Source organism: Condylura cristata, unplaced genomic scaffold, assembly GCF_000260355.1.
Source record: "Condylura cristata isolate star-nosed mole 26May11 unplaced genomic scaffold, ConCri1.0 scaffold00020, whole genome shotgun sequence".
NCBI lineage: Eukaryota > Metazoa > Chordata > Mammalia > Eulipotyphla > Talpidae > Condylura > Condylura cristata.
Window position 1 is genome coordinate 37,335,178 of NW_004567121.1, and position 20,346 is coordinate 37,355,523.

Below are 20,346 nucleotides of genomic sequence, written 5' to 3' on the forward strand. Positions count from 1 at the left end.
ACGCAGAGTAATGTGATGGCACTAGCAGGTGCTCGCTTCAGCTGATCTAACACTTACCTGTAGCTGATAGCAAGCGGGGGGCCAGGTGTCTGATGGGGCTGCAGAGTCACTGGGCTCCGAGTTACTGAGAAATTTTGTGTCATTTTGGGGTAGAGAGTTCAGTTTTTCTTTTATAAGGTTAGGTTTCGGTAAAGAAAGCATTCTTGACGCTAAAAATGTAAGTATCGCTGAATTGAAACGACATTTCTTTCTAATATGTGTATTATACATATGTATAATATATATAAATGCCCTTATGTGATAAACAAAGCTTAAATTAATTATTCTTTTCACTGTGACATTAGGAATTTTCCCCTGTACATGCCAGTGAACAGCTTTGTATTTGACAGTTTTAAAGGGGAAACTCACTCATTATACAAGTTTTGCTTTTAGAATTAGGCATTTTTATCGTGAGATAGAAACACAAGCGGAGAAGCATGTTCTGGTACGGGTTGCTGGGTGGGGAGATGATCACATCTGTTGGTAGAATGAACCAACCACAAAGCACATGGCAATGTTTCATCGTGCTGGGAAGAAAGAACATGAATCAGACTCCTCTTTATTTTTTTAAAGTAGGAAATTGGTGGCGAGAGGTACTCGCCTCCTCCTTGGAGGAAGAGTCTGCATTTTGCAGCACCGCCCCGCCTTCGGCTAGTCCCAGAGCAGCCGGCCCCGCACACGCCGTGGCGGTGTCTCATCGTGAAAGAGGCACTTACGGGCGGCTGCGGGGTTACGTGCAGTGTCTTAAGAGGCTATTTCTGCTTTAGATTCCATGGCTGTCACAGAAGCTACGTTGTAGGAAATTCAAAGAAAGAACGTGGGGGAGCCCACATTAGTTAGCCTTTGTTTTTCAGGGTGATGTGCAGGCTCACAGCAAAACTGGATGAAAGGTGCAGGCGTTTAAAAAGGGGCGCGTCGGCACCTTCGGAGGCGCAGAGGTGCTTAGTCTCTTCTTTTTTTTTTTTTTTTAAGATTTATTTATTCATACAGAACTGGGGTACAGGCCAGAGGCTCAGAGGTGGTGAGAGGCTTCACCAGAGACAGAGCGGGGAACAGAACAGGCAGATCGACGAAGTACACTGCTGAGGGGGCAGCGGGCGGGTCAGGAGAGGTCTGCCGCGCCCTGTGGATCGCCTCTGGGGCAGGCGGGGATTGAACTCATGCGGAAGCGGCTTCAGCTTCTCAGTGCTGTGCTGTAACCCGCTGCGCCACCAGGGAGGGCCGAGTCTGTTCTTTTTTCAATAGAATGCTGACTCAAACATCATTAACGGGAGAGGGACATTTTCCAGTTGTTGATAGAAGTCACTGAGCAGCGAAACCATCTGTACAACTGATTTAAACCTAGAACGCAAAGGCACCGAGCGGGTTCAGACGTATCCAGACTGGTGTAAAGACGCCGTCGGCGCACAGGCGGGCCTTGCGCTCGCCCAGGTCCCGTGTCCACGTCGCTCCCCACGCAGGGCTCTGCGATGCTTCTCTGGGGCGATGCCAGCGCTCTGTTTCTGGGCAGCGGCGCCGTCGCGGCATGTGGCTGTCCCACAGGTGGCGCGTCGCCCCGTCGCAGAATGCGCGGGTCCTGCCGGGAGACAGCTCGCCGGAGCGGGGCCCGCGGGTAGTGCTTTCTGTGGGCCAGCCGGCAGGCGGCGGCCTCGACTTTGTTGGCTCAGCACTCACCACCTTGCCACGGGCTCTGTTGTGCGTATTGCACTGGCAAGGAGCCACCCAAGGCGCACGTCCGACCCAAGAGTTAGTGCAGAGGTGTGTCTTTTCAAGGGAAAAGTGTTCAGATACCGGGCGAGTGGAACAGCAGGTTACGGCGTTGCCTGCAGCGTGGGGTCTTCCAGCAGGACAGGGCATGGGTGCCTGTCTCCACAGGGAAGCCCTGGGTGTGTTGTTTTGCTTGCTGATTCCATTTCAGGTGACTTAGTTTTTCTTTAGGCTTAGCCATATTTTTTCATGTAAAAGCTCTCACCTCTGCTAATTTCACAGAGATGATTCTGGATGCGAGACTAGAACAACAACAAAAAAAAGATGTGTAAATGCCAGGGGAGGGGAAGACCTGTTCTTTGCGGAGGGAGTGACTGCCTGAGACAGCCAGCGGGATCAGCTGGAAAGCTGTAGGGTCTAGGATGAGGGTCACCTTGGCTACGAAGTCACTGGTCTTGATGTCTGCCATCCTGTTCCTTAGCAAGGTACAAGGGAAGGCAGTTCTCCTAACCACAGAAAACGTAAAACAGTGAGTGATCAGTTTGGTGAGTACCTTGAGGAAAACGATGGCGAGGCGCAGAGTCTTGAACAGATGAGGAAGAATAGCACGCTGCACTGAGAAAGGCCTTTGCGGGAGCTTACTTTGCAGAGTGAATGAGGGTGTGGGGTGAAGCCCCAGTGCAGTTGCCGGCCGGGGCTTTAGGTGGCGCCAGAGACCCGAGGGTGCGCGGCCGGGAGGGGCCAGGACTGTGGCCCTGCCCGCAGAGATTAAGGTTGTTGCCTGTGAGACTCCTGGTACCTGAATGAGAAACATTCAGATTCTTGGCCATAGCCACTCAAGATAGATTAGTTTTTTAATTTGGCTCCCCAGGGTTAACTGTGAAAACAGAAGCAGGCATACCCACGCCTGAGTGTAAAATCGTTTCCTTGGAAGCAGAAGGGATGTTTCTGTAAAAACTTTAGCCTAACTTAAGTAAAATGAAGGTATTATCATTCAGATTTTTAGGAACATTTTGTTTCCAGCTACTTTGAAAATACTTACCTTTCAAGAAGATAACCTACAGGTTTTTAAAGGTAAACTCTGTAATGTTAAAATTAACCTATTAAACTAAAAAAATCTAGAAATAACATTTTCCTCATTGGAGTTGAAGGTTAATAACGAGCTGCTACAGGAGTGTTCTTCCCTTTCGTAAGTGGAACATGAGTATTCTGCCTTTCAGGGTGAACAGTTTGCCAACAATCTCTGCTTTGAAGTTCAATGGTGCCTTGACCATGGCAGTGGGAACGTCCACGGGACAGGTGAGTGTGTCACCTCAGAATTCACACTTCACGTCAGTATTTCAGAAGTGTCTACCTATGGTGGGCAACCTCCATATAGCTCTTCTCCCTGGGAACAGAAGCTGAGGCATTGTTTGGGCCCGAGTGGAGAGTGTTCCAGATGCCTTTTCTTCTAGCACCTTCAGAAGTGAGTCTGGCTCAGTGCCAGGCCTGGGACACTCTGGAGCTGCAGTTACAGTGGGATCTGCCACTCTTGACTGGTTTAGAACATTTCCCACAGATTTGGTAGCCCAGAACGTTGGACAGGACCAGAGGCTACTTTTGTCACAGCGTGCATTTGGACATGTGTTGAAGGCTCTCGGAGCTCCTGTAGACGAGAACGTGTTCATTAAGAATTTCCAAAATTGATTTGCAAGGAGTGTTTTCACTGAGCTCCATGAACTGACTCCCGACAGTGAGGGTCAGCAGCAAACACCGAGCAGAGGCTGGCGGGGGTACTGGGGCTGGGGTGGGGGCTCACTGCCAAGGTTTTTCCCTTTTTGTCCTAACCTTTAGGGCAGAGCCCGTAGCCTGTAAGCTTCTCTCCTGCCAGAACAGATCTGAGACTTGCTTCCATTAAATGTGCCACCACTCTCCATGGCCTTGAGAGGGTCTGTCACGTGGGACTAACAGCTGGCTTCTGCAGGAGCCCCGTCGTCACAGCCCACACGAACCCGCCAGGGCCGTGCTTGTGAGGCTCCGTCACAGCGTTGCCCGCGGCAGCACCCCGTGCGTGTGGCGTTAGTGCATGACCGTGCCTGTGGGCCCTCCTTTTGCTCCTTTCTAAATGTAGCTCAGTAGTGCTCCCACCTAGTGTGCCTAGAAATCACTCTCCGATCGACGAGTTCACGCGGCCCCAGGGGGTGGAAAGGATTTTCCTAGAGGGGTTTTGCCGACTGACTTGAGTCTGGGTTCATGAAAAGGTAATGAAGCAAATGGCGGCCCCCACCCTGAGTTTGAGATGTTGCATTTTGAAGGAAAGTAGCTCATCTAAGCAGGTAACTTGTTTTTTTCTTGCAGGTTTTGTTGTATGACCTTCGCTCTGATAAGCCATTGCTGGTCAAGGATCACCAGTACGAGCTGCCCATTAAGTCCATTCATTTCCAGGATTCTTCAGATTTGATTCTGTCTGCAGACTCTCGAATTATCAAAATGTGGAATAAGAACTCAGTATGTATTTTTTGTTGAAATTTCTTTCTGATTTGCATGTTCTCCTCACGTTCCTTTTCTCTTTCTCGCCTTTTTTGAATTGTGTGTTCTCGGGAAGGCGATGCCAAGTGCCCACTGGGGCACTCTGTAGGAACTTGGCCGCTCAGGCTAGGCAAGCAGCTGAGAGTCTTTCTGTGGAAAAGGTTTTCCTGACTTTGCTAGCCTTGCATTTTCATAGTTCCGTCAGGCAGGTAAGCGGTGGTTTACCAGTATGAGTTGGTGGAGCCTCACCTTTACCTGGAGTTTCACTGCCGCATCCTGCACCCGTCCCCTTCCCCCCCCAGGGTCGGGTTGCAGAAGTGACACCTTTACAGTTTTTCTGGCAGTGTTTTTCTTAAAAGAAGCGTTGTCAAGAATCTTTGATGCTCTCGCCACTCAGTTCCAAGTCTCATTTAAAAGGTTGGCTGAATTCTGTATTGCTGGTTTTAATCTGCCTTCTGCTTTTCATTTTAAGATGTTAAATGTTTGCAAAGAATAGACAATTAGTTCAATTAGATGGAACAAGTTCTTTCAATATAGTAGTTGCTTTTAAGAGTTTTTTATACTTAATTATAAACATCTTTTCTCCACAGTGTCACTTTTTTTTTTTTTTAAGCCTCAAAAGGGTGGTGGGTCAGGCCCAGCGGCCTCAGTGACAGTCTGGGGGGTTCGGGCAGAGAGGCCGCCCTCCCCCCAAGTGCTGCGTCAGAGCCTGGCGCGTGACCATTTCTGTGTTTTGACCTTCTCACTTCACTGGCTCCGATGGTTTGGTCCTCGTGTTCCTCTGGATCTGTCTTTGGAGACTCAGCTGGTCCTTGGGGTGTGCTTTGCCGCCCCAGCACCTGGGACTTCCGCAGGGGTTTTCCCGCGTTTCTCCGTTCCGGGCTGAGCCACCTGGTGACCGGCCGGGAAGTGACGTGCTGCCGGCCGGCAGCTTTCATTGGGCGCGCTCGGGGACTGTGAGGAGGAGTCACGGTGTGTCAGGCCCGGAGCGGCTCTGCCGCCTGCTGGCAGTGCCGCCTATTTACCCTCACACTGTTCAGTGTGTGTTTTCCTTTTAAAAATGGCTGAACTTCTATGACGTATCGCCCTCGAAGTGACCCTGTCATCAGTTTGAGGGCGTCGCCCCGATCGTCAGGCTGCAGGGTTCCCTGTGACGTGGATGATTCCCTGAGCTGGCCTCTCTGCTTTTTGTTCTGGGTGTTGCACTGCCTTTTCCACTTCCTCTCTTCCTCCTTCCTCTCTGGTCCAGTGAGAATTTGCGGTTCAGCAACTATCTGAATCTCATGTTTCACTTGAACTAGAATGTGGCTGCTGTTTTTCAGACGACGTGACGTGGTGCCCGCCCCGCCCCGTGTCAGCACCGTTGACCACCCCGCTGTGGTGGTGGCGCGGCGGCCCGTGGCGTCGGCTGTGCCCGCCCCGCCCCGCCCCGTGTCAGCACCGTTGACCACCCCGCTGTGGTGGTGGCGCGGCGGCCCGTGGCGTCGGCTGTGGCCGGGACCCTCGCAGCGCCCCCGCCGGCGCTTGCCGACTCGCTTTCCTCGGCGTCTCCCGCCTCCCCGTTTCCGCCGTCTCGCTCCCTTTCTGCCTTTAACTTTGCTCGGCTCTCAGAAGCAGCACGTTCCCCCCACGCTAAGGGGCCTGCAAGGCACTGACCGCCGTGTCGTGCCCGGGGGGCCGGGGCAAGCTGTCGTGCACCGGGTCTCGTCCCCTCGGAATTCGTGCTGGCCGGAAATTGTTTTCCTCTTGCTGTGTTGACACCTTTCCTTCTTCGGCTTGCTTGCGGACAGGTTTAACGGAGGCGTGTTTAACAGATCGTGAGAGCTGGTGTGTTTCGGGCAGGTGTGTGCCTTTATTTTAAATGTCAGCGTTTCTCACGGTTAGAAATCATTGCTAAGACTCAGCATTTATTTCCTGGCTAAGTCATCTCACTCCCCGGCGCTCCAAAATGGTGACGTTTGATAGACTGGCAGGACGAGCGGGGCTTGAGACTGGGCGATCGGCTCCTCCGCCCGAGTGTGTTCGGCTCGTGCCCTGCCTGCCCTCCGTGCGACGTTGCCAGAGCTGTTTCCTGTCGCTGTTTAACCCGCCTTTTGGCTTCCTTTTTCAGGGGAAAATATTTACCTCCTTGGAGCCAGAGCACGACCTCAACGACATCTGCCTCTACCCCGGCTCAGGTGCGTAGCTGTCGCAGGGCGTGTTCAGTGACAGCCGCCGAGGGCAGTTCTGCTGGCTTTCAGGGCCATCTTGCGTCCCAAGGCAGGGTGTAGAGTGGTCCGACAATTCCTGGATATCGCACGGAAGTGGTGTGTGGGCGAGAAACTGGCACTCCGCATGACGGTCCCAGCAGGCCTGGCTAGTAGAGACCGTGACCGTGGCATGGGGTCTTCGCTCTTCTGCGCCATTCGTAATAGTGTGTGGCGATCGGGGTGAGGGCCTTCAGGCGGCTGACGACACCCCACGCTCGCCAGCCCACGGGCGTGGTACATCCTTCTGGCCTGCTCCCAGCAAATGACACAGGAGACCTCAAGATGTGACCTCCAAGGCAGATCTGTGCAGCACTTCGGGGCGGGCGAGGAGAGGCAGCAGCCGCTCAGGCGGTGCCGGGCGGACACCCACTGGTGTGGGTGGAGGGCTGAGGGCTGTTCTGTCTGGACAGGTGGCGTGAGAGGGTGCAGAGGCCGGTCAGAGCCACCCGCAACCATTACAGGCGTCACTTGCCGGGTTCAGAGCGACGCGAGGGGAGGTGGGGTGGGCAGAGAGCGAGAAGAGGGGTGAGAGACGCTTGGGCTTGTGTGGGCCTTGCGTGTGGCGCACAGCAGAGAGAAGTAGCAGAGCAAGGAGCACACCTTTGGCCACACTGCGGCGAGGCCACGGACAGGTTCTCAGTGACCCTGTCGGTTTCTACGTCTGTTTTCCAGCGCAGCGCAGCGCAGGTTTGCAGACTGCCCCCGCCCCTCGAGTCCCACGGCCAGAGCGCGGCCCACGGCCTCCCCCACGGCCGTGCTGGTGTTGACGCTGGCACTTCAGCGGTTTGTCACCTGAAACGCGGGAGCCTATCCTCTTGCCGAAGACGAGAGGGGGTGTGTGAGCCCACGTTCTGTGGGCTGTGGGTCAGCAGCCCCGAGGCGACCTTGCATCAGAGACCTCCTTTCCGAGGCCGCTTTTCCCTCGCACGGCCTCGTGGCTCCCTGCTCTTCCTGCCGCTGGCTTGGTTTTTCTGCTTCTTACTTCTTTGAGCCTTTGATGCCCCTTGGGCTGGCGAGGCTCTTGGCGTTTCTTGCTCGTGGCAGGTTTCTGTCCTGTTCGTCTGGCAGAAGTCAGTGTCTCCCGTTACCCGCAAGTGGCCACGTGGGGCCGCCCACCCACACGGCAGCTGCAGGCGCAGCCCGGCCGCTTGCGCGTGAGTAGAGCCGCCCGCTGGAGTGGGCGGGTGAGTCCCTGGACGCAGTGCAGAGCGGAGCCTCTGCACCGGCCGGCGGCACCGAGGCCTTTGGGCCTGTGATAGGCCCCGACAGGCCCCGGGGCAGCTTTAGCCTGAGGTAAAAGCTTGGGAGGACTGGCGGTCGTGTCGTGGGACTTGGGGCTGTCCGCGGAGGGGCTTCCCCCCATTGTGACCTCCGTGAGCATTTGTTTCCAGGGCCAGAGCGAGTGCCCAGATGGAAGATACAGGAGCTAAAATGCCCTGATACGTGTTTGGATAAACAGGCTTGCTTTTCCTCACCTTCCTCTGTGTGCTTTTGGGCCGTTTCGTGTGTGTGTGTGTGTGTTTCAGCACGGGCTCCTGCTTTGGAGTTAGGTGTGCGATGTGATTCTGTGGGCCGCTTCCGTTTACTCTGGCCTGTGCAGTAACGATAGTGTGGCCTGAGGACCCAGCCCTCTTCCCTCGCTGGAGTCCTGTGCTGTGCGCTGGTCCTTCAGATGGGTGTGATTTTAGTCCCTCTGCCGAAGTACTGAAGGCTGCTTAGCTGTGTCGGCCACATTGCAGACTGCTGCACGAGCTTGCATTTTAGCTCTGCAGCTGGCCAGCACCTGACGGCCTCTTGGGCCCTTCGAGCTTTTTTTTTTAACCTGCAGACCAGGACTGACCATGGCCCCTGTTTCAGGGTGTTGGTGCGTGTACCCCCACGGTAGGACGTGTGTGCTCAGCGAGCTGTCGGGGCTGCCAGGCTGCTCTGTCCATCTTCCTTAAAGGGCATCCTTCTGGAACAGGCCCTCGGGTTGAGGAGCTGCTTCAAAGCATCTCTGAAGATGACAAAGAAGCAAGAGCAAAACAGACATTTCTCTTTGTACCTAAGAGTGACAGGTTCATAGATGACAGCTGCTGTCCGCTGCTTCCCTGTCCGCTTCCAGCCTGGTGACCCCCTTGCAATACCTGTGTACAGTCACTGAGACGGCGCCCCTCTGTCTAGAGCGTCAGCATGTGGGGGGATAGGGGGGTGGCAGGTGTGTGCAGGCCTCGGCCCTGGTGAGCGAGCTGCCCTTTGCTTGCCTCACTGAGCTCGTGCAGGCTGAGCCTTTGCAGACGGGCGGTCTGTCTGCGCGCTGAGGTGTCCGGTCTGGGGAAGGGGCTGCGCCCGCCTCCTGGCTCTCTGCCTTGTTCTGAGCATCTCCGCGTTTGAGAAATAAACAGATGGGGGAGGATGCTTTGCCTCCCCCACCCCACTCACCTTTGTCACTGTGTTTATTTTTAGGAATGCTTCTCACTGCCAACGAAACCTCGAAGATGGGCATCTATTACATCCCAGTGAGTAAGGCCAGCAGGCATCAGGCAAAAATAGGATCAGCAAAGAGTCTGCATTTTTTTTTTAAGATTTATTTATTTATTCATACAGAACTGGGGTACAGGCCAGAGATGGAGAGGGTGAGAGGCTTCCGCAGAGACAGAGCGGGGAGCAGAACAGGCAGATCGACGAAGCACACTGCTGAGGGGAGCAGCGGGGGTCAGGAGAGGTCTGCCGCGCCTTGTGGTCACCTCCAGGGTGGGGATCGTACTTGTGCTGCAGTGGCTTTAGCTTCTCAGTGCTGCGCTGTCACCCGCTGCGCCCCCAGGGAGGGCCCCAGAGTCTGCATTTTAGACCGGTGTGCTGGGGCTTGTGTGAACCGACCGCGGACTCAGTGACCCGTCCTCGCTCCCTGGAGACAGTGAAGCAGCGCTTCCCACATCTGCTCTGTTGCAGGGGGCTTTGTAGCCCTTGCAGTAGGAGCTGCGGGGGTCTGTGGTCCTCAGAACTTGCCTCCTCACCGCTAACCTTTCCGGAAAGGCGCCGGGAAGCAGAGCTCTTCACTAGAGAGCCGCTTAGTGCGGCACCGGCCTTCTGCTGCCGGGCAGCCGGCAGGCGCCGCTCTCTCCTGAGATACGGGGAGAGAGAATGGGGGTTGAAGGCGGTAAAAGCAGAACTGTGGCGGGGGCAGGGGGTGGCAGTCCCCCAGGACCACTGTCAGCCTCGGGCTGTGAACATGTTTGATTTTATGATGGTTTTTGGAAATAGTTCTACGGTGAGTATACCGCTCCTCATCCTCGGTGCCCCCACCCCAAATTGTTCCAGTTGGTGTTGACTTTCTGTGGTATCGGGAAACTGATACGTGTGGAAACACATCGAGGTGTCTTGGGTGGGGAGAGCAGTCCAGGCGCTCAGGCAGGCTTTCCCGTTGCCCTGGCTCGTGGCTACCCCGCCCCGCGGCCCAGCTGCCACTCCCGGCCCACCCCTGTCTTCATTTGTGTGGTGAATTTGCCCCCGGGGTGGCACAGCCCCGGTCCCAAGAGTCGCGCGAGGGTGGCGCAGCAGCGCCGGAACACGAGTGTGGTCGGAACACGAGACGCGCCGGAGGGCGGTACGCAGAGGAGCCTCCCAGAAGCTGCTCCTGGGGAGACCTGAGGCGGGCAGGGGCACCGACAGGGAGCGGTGGGTATGGAGTGGAGGGGGTCCAGGTGGGTGTAGCCATTAGGGGCAGCATGCTCCGGAGGTGGGGGGGGCGGGGGAGGCCCGAGGGCCAGGCTGGCCAGGGGAGGGAGCGCTGAGGCCGTGGGTGAGTGGTAGGGTCGCCTCTGCTTTGGCAGGGCCGCGCCGACTGCCACCGGGACAGGCCGTGTGGTCCAGGAGCGGGCGGTGCTAGTCCCCACTTTGGCGTAGTTGGAGCTTTCCGGGTCCCGGGGTAATTTGAGGGAGGGCTGACCAGCAGGCCATAACTTCAGAGTTAGTTCTTGAGTCGCCGACTTGCACGCTTGAGACACTCACGGAGGGAAGCGCGCCCCGCCAGAAAATGCCAGCCTGGGCCGCTGTCCCCGGGCAGCCTCTGCAGAAGGGGTGCCCGCTCGCCCAAACCCCAGGAGTGGGGTTCTCTTCATCTTTCTGTCGGGGCTGCGGCCTGCACTTGCTTCTCAGTCAGTGACTGAAGGTGCCGAAGCCTTGGATTGTAGCGCCTGCCCACTAGGCCGGAGGGTGTGCGGGAGCGTGGGCAGGGGGGCGCAGGCAGGGCCTTCTACTCCCTGAGGCCTGCGGCAGAGGGAGGGGATTGAAGGGCTGAGGTTGTAAGATGGGCTTGGTGCTTGACTGTGGGGGCTGGGGGGCCACGAGAGGAAAGTACCAAGAATGACAACCTGGTTGTGCAAGTGTGTGGCCAGGAGGCCCAGCCCAGGAGGAGGTAGAAGAATTTTCAATGTTATTTTTCTTTTAGCATCGTTCTGGTTTTACAGAATAGCCTTTAAAAGGATTAAGCACACAGACATTTTCGTTACACAAACAATGTACGTTCTTCCTATTTATTCCAAGTGTTACAAAGTCTAGGAAACTAATAGCCACCCACTTCCCCCTTGATAGTATTACTTTTTGGGTGTAGTTTTCAGTTAGGATGAAATCGGATTTTAGATGCAAATTTCTCTTCTGGTTTCTTGAATTAATGTTACAATGTCAGTATCAAGGCTTAAAGCAACAACCTAAGACATCTTCAGCTCTGCACATCTCATTGCCTGACTTGTGGTACTTGGATAATCTTAGAATTGTGGCAGGCCCGTTGTCCTCTTCTGTCTCGTGGGTAGGGAGGCCGCGAGGGCTGTCCCAGGGGGACGTTAGGCAGCGCACGTGAGGGGCTGGATGGCAGCAGGCGGCGGGAACGCTTTCCCCTTGGAGGGCTGGTCTTCTGGTTTCACAGCAGAAAGCTGTGGGAAGCCCACGGCCACCACTCCCGGGGACCGGCACGTGGCGGGAGCCCCAGCTCGGGCTCAGCGGAGCTCTGTGCCGAGACGGCCGGGTGTCCCCTGCCTGCTGGGCGGCGCTTCCTAAAACTGCCGTCTTCCTGAACCTGCTCCCGTGCCAGTCCTCAGCGCCGCGAGAGCCCAGGCTCTGACAGCCTGCCGCTTTCCGGAAGATTCTGCCAAACTCACCACGTGACGTGTGGCCTACGGATTTGTTGGGGCGACAGAGCTAGCGAAGTGTGATTTTAGTGGGTGATGCCCGCCAGGGGGGAGTCTGGCCGGAGCTTGGCGGTCGCACCTACCAGTCGGGTACGAGACTCCGCCTTCCCCGCGTGGCCCCGGGGTGCAAGGAAGACCGCGTGCTGTCCTCCACGCGGCCCTTTGCCCTCCGTGGCGGGCTGTCCTCCCTGGGAGCGCGAACATGCTCTGTCTGGAGGAAGCGCGGCGCCTGCTTCGCCCCTGCCACGTCCCGGCGCCTGCCAGTCTCCGCACCACGTGGCGGCGGGCAGCCCGCTCCCGCGCCCTCGGCGCTCCCCTGTGCCCTCCGGCTTTGCTTGCTTTTTAAAGTCCAAGGTTTGATTCAGTGGCAGTTTTTCCCGCTAGTGCCAGGAATAGTTTTCAAGTTTGGGTTTCCCCTGAAATAGAATTTAATCTTAGGTTCTTTATAATTAGAACCTTCGGCAACTCTGTGCCCTCAAAGGGAGCCCAGGGCCCCTGTGGCACCACCCCGAGCCCAGAAGCACAGCTGGCACGGTTGATGCTGACTCCAGAGGCGTCTGAGGGGAGTACCCCCACAGTGCGTCTGCAAGCTCTGGGTCACTCTTGCTGCTCCAACAGCTTCTCGCTGGGGGTGTGAATAAATGTGGAGACTTGAGGAAAATAAATCACTTTCTATTTAAGATGCTGATTTAGAAGAATAAAGCCAGGAAGTGTGGTTGCTTTGTTTAAACATACAGATTTAAGCAGCAGTGTTAACATGCTGTGTCATCAACCCGACTTGCGTAGGCATCACATTTGAGGGGAGAAAATATTATCTTGTGTTTATTGAAATATTTTTGTTACTTGCCATAAATAAAAAACAAACATTTTAATATTTACTGCTTAATTTCAAGTTACACCTTAAATTTAGAAAGTGCTCTCAGAGCCTAAGTACCTGCGAATGGGACAGTTGAAATAGGAAGGGTTACGGCCCTCCCTGGTGGCGCGGCAGGTTAAAGCGCAGCAGGTTAAAGTGCAGCACTGAGAAGCGAAACCCACTTCAGCACGAGTTCGATCCCCTCCCCGGAGGTGACCACAGGGCCCGGCAGACCGCTCCTGACCCGCCCGCTTTTTAAAGTCCTCAGCGGTGGACTTCCTCAGTCGGCCTGTTCAGCTCCCCACTCTGTCTCTGGTGAGTCCTCTTACCGCCCCTGCACCTCGGGCCTGTACCCCAGTTCTGTGTGCATAAATAAATCAATAAATAAATCTTTTTAAAAAATGAAGGTTATTTATAGTCCGTACTGCTTCTGTTTGGAAGTAGCAGTTGACTTAACCCAGCAGAACTCTTAAACCCACAAAACTGTCTACATAGAGATGACTGGGAGTCGAAAGCATCAAACCTCACACACGTGCTCACAAAGGCATGTAAGCCAGACCAGTGCGCATCATTCTTAGCCAAATTTGGAGAAATGTAACAGACAGTTCCCCCGAGGAAAGTCACTGCTCACCTCAGCCAGCGGCGCGCCCGCCTCCTCGCGCAGGTGCCTTTCCCATGGGAACACGGAACACGGACGCGGACACAGGTCTGTCTTCTCCACGGTTGCCCCTCCCCCCGCCCCCACACCTGCACCCGTCCCTGCGCCTCTGTAGAAAGCAGCCACTGTGCCGAGCACGCGTAGAGCAGACGTGGGGCCTCAGGACTAATCTGGGGAGCCCTGCGCGACGAGTCCATGGCTGGACCGGGGCTGGCTTGCAGGGCCTGCAGCTGTGCTGACACCAGGCTCACCTTGTGCACTTGCCCATTTCTGCTGGCACGTGGGCACCAACGAGACGCTACTCGCCTCCGGCTAAGCGCCGCCCCTGCTCTGTGGCAGCGTAGGCAGCCGCCCTGTCTCGCGGAGCCGCAGCCGCGCGCCCGCGCGCGCCCGCGCGCCCTGAGGTGGTGCCTGCCCAAGCAGACGTGCGCGACTGTCGAGGCTGAGCTTTTTTCTGGAGAAATACGAAAAGAGAAAGTAAGGACATTTGGCTTTTGAAGATTTACTTATTTGTGCACACAGAACTGGGGGACAGACCAGGTGCAGCGGCAGTGAGAGGATTCCCCAGAGGCAGAATGGGGAGCAGGACAGGCGGGTCCCCCGAAACACTGCTGAGGGAGCAGCGGGGGGCCAGGAGAGGTCTGCCGCGCCCTGTGGCCACCCCGGCTGGCGTTGAGCTCGTGCTGCAGCGGCTGTGGCCAGCTTCTCCGCGCTGCGCCGCCAGGGACCGCTCACTGCGCGCTCATTGACCTTTCGTGAGTTCTCCACGTGAGAAACTCTGGCTCAGGACTGTATGTTGAATGACTCTGACTAAGCCATGTCCACATAGAGCCCTAGACAGGAGGAATTCTAAAGAGGAAACGTGATTTCGAAATGTCCTGGTAAGCAGAGCGCAGTCAGCGGCGGCAGCGTGTGTCAGCGCCGCGTAGCACCCGGCAGCTTACTCTTCCTTCAGGGAGGTGGTGCCAGGTGCGGAGTAACTATCTCCTTGGCAGTTAGCCAGCATCCAGAGGCGGCACAAGAGGAAACAGACTGAACAGGTTGCCGAGCGTGTTGCTGAAACTTCCAGCTGATGGAATTTCTCATCGTGATGTAAAGGATCGGGGAAGCGTTTGAAGCACAGAACATTAGAGCAGAAAGGGAAGGTCGAGGTCCCCCCATCTTAATGCATAGCTCAGGAATGGAGTCACTGGCCCGCGGCCTAATGGTAAGTCGGTGAGTCCAGCAGGCACGTCTTCATTCTGGTTGCATAATGGGAAGAGCTTGGGTTTGGAGTGAGGCCTGCCTGACTTAACGCGAGCTTTGCTGCCTCCAGATTTTATGGCCTTGGGCGAACTAACGATCCCATCTGACTCTTCTTGAATCACAGAAGAGGAACAGTGTCCTAAGGATGGTGTCTGGCATAGTAGGCGTGCAGCTGATTGTCACTGTTACACTTTCTCTCACTGAGCAAAACTCAGGGGACCCAAGGGCACGGGCCGTGTGGAAGCTCGTGACCGTGAAGAAAGCAGATTCACTGGAGCAGTTGTGACAGATGGTGTGAACAAAGATGAGTTCTGAAGTGTGATTTGGGATCGTGCATTCTAACAGGTCATACAAAATGCACATTAAGAACCGTTGAATATCATTGATGTTGCTCTTACTTATACCAGAAATCAGTGATGAAGTGGCTGAAATAAGAAGCCTGAGTTTTAAAAAGTGAATTTCATTTCATGTCATTATAACTCTCAGATCCTTGAAAGGTAGGTTTTGTGTGTGAATATGAAAGTAACTGATAGTCATTTTTTAATGCTCAACTGCCAGGGTGGGAGAAGCCCAGCTGCAGTCCGCGAGTCAGGGATGTTGTTGCATGTGGGCATGTGTCCGTGGCTCATGATCAGAGTGGAACTGCAGTGCGACCCTGTGAGCAAGCTCTTAGTTGCGGTGAAGAGCAGGGAGGCTCTCGGGTGAGAGTTCCGTTCCGTGCCCTGCGCCTCGTCTGTCCTGGGCTAAAGTTGAGGTGGAAGGGCCTCCCGCGGCGGCGCCTCCGATCTGACTCCGCCTCTGCCGGGACTTCAGGGAAGCTGCTGGCCTGGCGTTCCTGGGCAGTAGAAGACAGCAGTCACTCGGTTACTCTTTGTGCTGTGTTGAGGTGAAGGGCGCCCTCCGGGAGCCTGCGCGAACCTGTGGACTTCTGGCAGCTGTCCGAGGCCCTGCATGGCGGGCCGCGCCTGTCAGACACGGGCTTCGGTGAGGCGGGGCCGCACGCGGCAGGGTGACAGGGCCGGTGAGGCGGGTCACCCAGCGCCCTCCAGCCGCTGACCTGTGTGCTCTCTGACAGGCTGAGGACCTCTTCAGTTCTGGGGACACGCTCTTTAGTCTTACCTGCTTTGCTTCCGGGCTTGATCTTTGTGTAAGAGGTTACGGCAGTGAAATGACGCTTCAGAAACACTAAACACAGTGGTCAGCGTGGGAGCAGTTAGCGAGTTCCACATGGGTGAGACGGGGCTCGGCAGATGCTTCAGTAGAAAGATCTGGGAGGTGTAAGCAGCTGAGATCAGGGAGAGCGCGCGCGGGACGCTGGTGCTGGCACGTGTGGCTGCGAGGGGGGGACACGGCGCTGCTGGACAGGGGCCGTCCCGCGCGCCTCACGTAGTGAGTGTTCTTTGAGCAATCCTTGAGCTTGGGGTCAGAGAAAGCTCAGGAAAGAGTTCGGGAGCTGTAATCAGGCACCATCTAGAGGAGGCTCGTTTTAAGATGCAGGAGAAGTTTAAGACCATGAACAATAGCGCCACATGTTAGGTAAAATGACGGGACTTGGACTGTGGCGGAGGTTTCGTCACTGAGCATGCAGGGACAGGGAGAGCTGTCCGGCCGGGGAGGCCGAGGGATAAGCCAGCCTCGGCCCCCGAGAGGGAGGAGATGGCGGCTCTGAGCTACACTCACTTACCCTGGATCCAGAGCCAGATGACTAGACGTCTCCGTTCATGGTAACACAAATGGAACATGTGATTAATTTTGTTCGCCACAAAAGTGTTTTACAGACAAGTCTGTAAGAAAGATCTGGAAGGGAAAGACATGAAAGGCAAAGGACCTAAGAGTGAAGGTCAGCTAACCGAGGCGTTGGGCAGAGCGTGAGCGCTGCGACGTTCTGCACCCGCGTGTCCTCGCTACTCTCCTGACTGACAGAAAGGGAGGGGCGCTGGGCTGGCGCATCTCTGAGGTCTGTCCTTGCAAGCCCCGGCGCACACAGACCTGGCCTGACTGCATTTGGGCTTGTACATAAAATCGCTTTATAAGGCATGGTGCTCCGTCGCTGTCGGTGATGTATTTATAACTTTGAAGTGGGAAGTAAGGCACACATGTCAGGTGGCCAATTAAGTCTTCTGTTTGATGCAAACAAGCTGTTTGCGCCTTTGCAAAGGGGAAATGTGGGCTTCCTATTTTAATCTAAACACTCTGCGGTGTAACCTGGTGTCGGTGGCGTTTTTCTCAACAAAGGAAATCCTCCCCGTTTCCCATCACAATTTATGGGGTCACAAGGAGAGCGGACACACAGAAGGCATTAATGTGTGCCACTCAGGAAGTAATTTTCTGAGCATCCTGTCACATTTCAGAAGTTAATTTTAGCTCTGAGTAGGTAAAGTGCGTGTCACTTCCACAGGTCCCGTTTGCTCATACATGAGGCGCGCTTCACTGTGTCGGCGTGTCGGTGGTGTTTCTGTCTAAACAGCTACACGCTGCCATCACTGCCGCCCTGCCAGATGCTTTGGCGTCAGGTGTTCACCAGGGCGAGCTCTCCTCCATCTTGGCGCCTACCGCGCTGATCTCTGCTCCCGTCTGTGGGCGCGGGAGCTGCAGGCAGCGCTGTGGCCCTGCCGGGGAGGCTCTCGGCGCAGCGGCCATGCATGCCAGGCGTGGGTACCCGTCTGGGTATGCCCACGTGAACCATGAATATCCCATCCCCTGGGATGTGTGTGTGTGTGTGTGTGTGTGAGAGAGAGAGAGAGTTAAGTAGAAGGCAGATTATGCAGATGGGCCAGAAATTTGGACTACAGCCTTTCAAAAGGCCCAGCTTGTACCCAAATAAGAAAGCTCCAGGATTCGCCCGCCATCACTGCTAGTCGCGTTTCAAATCCCTGGAGTTGGCCTCCCCTCAGCGCCCACGTGCTTGACTGGAAACTGAGGCCGGCACGTGTCGTCCTCGCTGCCCGCTGCCCCCACCTCCGTAAGCACCCCTCAGACACACTGGTATGAAGACGAATTTGCCAGCACTTCGTTGTCAAAGCTGGGCCAAAGTTTCTTCTGCACATGCGCAAAGAAACACGAGGACACGTATTGACCCATCTCGTCCGCATTTCCCCTCACCTGGAGGGCGGAGGTGGCTTGGTCTGTATCTCACTTTCAGCGACTCTAGGAGGTGGCTGCTGAGAATTGCTGAATGAGCCGTGCTTGGTCGCCAGTGGGCATAGGTCGGGCTTGTGTCACGGGCTTGCCGTCTCGAGGAGCAGACCTGGTTCTTGTGGGGACGCAAGCGCAGGAGTAGGAGGCAGTGAGGGCCCTCTCCGTGGTGCCTCCTGGGGCTTGCACGGCCCCGGCGGAGCAGCCTCACCCTCCCCCGAGCCCTGGCGACCACTTGTTTTTTCCTGGCTCCATGGATTTGCCTTTTCCAGCATGGGATTATGCGGTTTGTAGCGCTTTCAGATGGACTCAGTTCACCTCGTCTACCGTCAAGACCCCTCCTGGTCCTCGTGTGGCTGACGGCGCATTTACTTTTGTTGCTGCTGAACGCTCTGGCGTCCGGCTGTCTGGGCACCTGGATGGGCAGTCCTCTCGGTCCCGGCGGTCGTGACGGCCTGCTCGAGTGTTCAGGGCTGTCTGGAGCAGAGCTCTGCCGCTCCGCTGCCTGGGTGGTGAGGAGCGGGCTCGCTGCTTCAGCGCTTTGCATCTTCGCTGCTCTGATGGCGTGGTGGCGTCTCGCTGTTCCCAGCTCTCAGTATCATTTCTTTTTATATTGGCCCCTGAAGAAAATGCGTGGATGGTGTGTGCGTGTGTGTGCGTGTGTGTGTGTGTGTGCATGTGCCGTTTTTATCTTGATGGGCTGGATGGCTTAGTCGACTCTTGTCGACCGAGTACTGTGGGAGACGCCATTCGTGGACAGGCACATACTTGGCACCTTCCTCGGGCCTGCGCTCATTCCTGCCGTAGCCAGGACTATTTCAGAAGGGGCCTCGGGGCCTCCTCGTTTATGAAGGATCAGAGGCAGGAGGGCAAGAAGTGGGGCTGCAGGGTAGTTCCGACAGGACGCTCGGCCTCCATCTGCGCGGCCTGGGACGAGGCGCTTTCCCCAGGGTGGGCAGGGCAGGGGAGGAGCAGCGGGAGGAGACCCTGAGCTTGAACTCAACCTGGGCCAGAGTCCGGGTTTTGTTTCAAGTAGCACGTTGCCTCGCCCGGCCACAGGCAGGGGTGCGACCGGCCGAGTGTGGGAGACTCTGCAGGTGGCCTGGTTGGAGCAGGGACTGAGGAGGGGTCTGGGGGCTCTCAGCATGGCTGTGGCGGTGGGGAGCCGTGCGCGTGTCATCGCCCGCACCCTGCTCACACGCGCGCCCTCGGTCCCGCTCGGACCTCGGTGTGGTCCGTGTGGAGGGCCCCGCGCAGCCCCTGGGGTTGTTGGCGCCCGACTGGGGGCTGGATGCTCCGCGGGGGCCTGCTTCGTGCCTGGCGACCTTTGGTTCAGCTGAGAGTCCAAGCTGGGTTCTCGTCCCCTCTTCGCCCACTTCGCAGCTGTAGCAGCCCTGGGCTCTCTTTGGGGGGAAAGGGCAGCCTTTCCGGGCTCGCTGTAAGCCTGGCCTCAGATTGCTTGTTCTGCGCGTGCCCCGGGGTCAGCACGGCGACCTGGGGTGGCGCCTCTCTGCTCCAAAACAGCACTAGCACCGTGCATAACCTGCACTTTGGCAGTTTTTTAAAGCTTTACTCTTTTTCTGCGGCGTTTCCATTCCTAGATATTTTGCAACTCGGACAGCCTTAGTTTTTACATAGAACCAGACTATGCTGAAAAAGTGTTAGGAAATGCCTTTGCCTGCAAGGAAACGGGCCAGAACCAGGAAACCACTGGCGTGGTGATTGAGACAACACTGAAGCCACCTGCGGGGCTCTTGGCAGGAATCGGACGGCAAAACAAGATCCGGACGAGTGCTCGTTGCCAGGTGCAGATCAAAAACACAGAGCCCTGCTCACTGATGAAGCTGGCCGCGCCCTCAGCACCCCTGGGGGTAGGGGGCTGGCAGACAGAGCGCCAGGCCCGGGGTTAGACGGACAGCTGGAAGTAGAGGCTTGTGGCACTGTAGCTGAGGGCTGGCTGTGAATGGGGACACCCGGCTCAGCGCCGAGGGGATGGGGTGGGGGTGGGGGGGCCGGGGCACCGTGGCCTGGCTGGCTCTTCGGCAGGGAGCGATCGGGCCTGAAGGAAACATGTTTTTCCTGCTTAACTGACTGGACCCTGAAGAAGATTGAGACCATGTGCAGTTGTTTTCCTTGGGAATTGAAAGGAGGGGGCATCTGAGGGCTGCTCCAGTCACTTCACGTGCAGACAGAAATGTAAAGCTTTTTATTCCTCCTCCAATTAGAATGGTTGAGGTTAGCCATCACTCGGTTTTGAGTACCCAAGAGAGATCTGTTGCCTGAGGGAATTGCAAGGTGTTGGGAGAAGATTTTGCGGCTCGCTCGAGACTGACTGTCCCCCTCCCCGGACCCGGCAGGACTGCTTGGTTCACTCGGCTTGCAGGTCTGAGCGCTGCTAAACTCAGCCCGTACGTCCCCAGCTGCAAAAGCCTCCGTTTTCAGTGAGCTGTTACTTTGGTTCCCCAGAAACTTTCTGACATTCCAGTACCTGCAGGAGAAGTTGGAAGTATCAGAGAGGAGAGGCGTGGAGCGTGTGCTCCACAGGGAGAGGCAGGGGGCCGGGCGCTGTGTCTGTCGCGTGGGTTTCCGGCGACTTCGCCGAAAGGGGTCTGTAGTTTCATGGCGCCAGCTCCTCTTGCCCACCCGTTGCGTGCGTGTGTGCGTGCGTGTGCGTTAGTGTGCCCGCGCCGGGCGGCGAGCTCCTCCTGCGTTTCCTCAAGCCCCTGCTGCCTCTGTTCTGAAGCCCAGCGGTGCTGTCAGAAATGCCGACCTGGTTGGCTCTTG

General features: G+C 56.2%; 1 protein-coding gene across 1 annotated transcript in view; it reads left to right on the forward strand.

The window, feature by feature from the left end:
* NOL10 (nucleolar protein 10) overlaps window positions 1–20,346 on the forward strand; it is a 67,841-nt gene that overhangs the window by 14,232 nt on the left and 33,263 nt on the right. Inside the window, exons 10-13 of the mRNA XM_004686440.2 lie at window positions 2,967–3,045; window positions 4,084–4,233; window positions 6,365–6,431; window positions 8,949–9,001. Of these exons, the coding sequence (XP_004686497.1) occupies window positions 2,967–3,045; window positions 4,084–4,233; window positions 6,365–6,431; window positions 8,949–9,001 (349 nt within the window). The remainder of the gene's footprint in view (window positions 1–2,966; window positions 3,046–4,083; window positions 4,234–6,364; window positions 6,432–8,948; window positions 9,002–20,346) is intronic.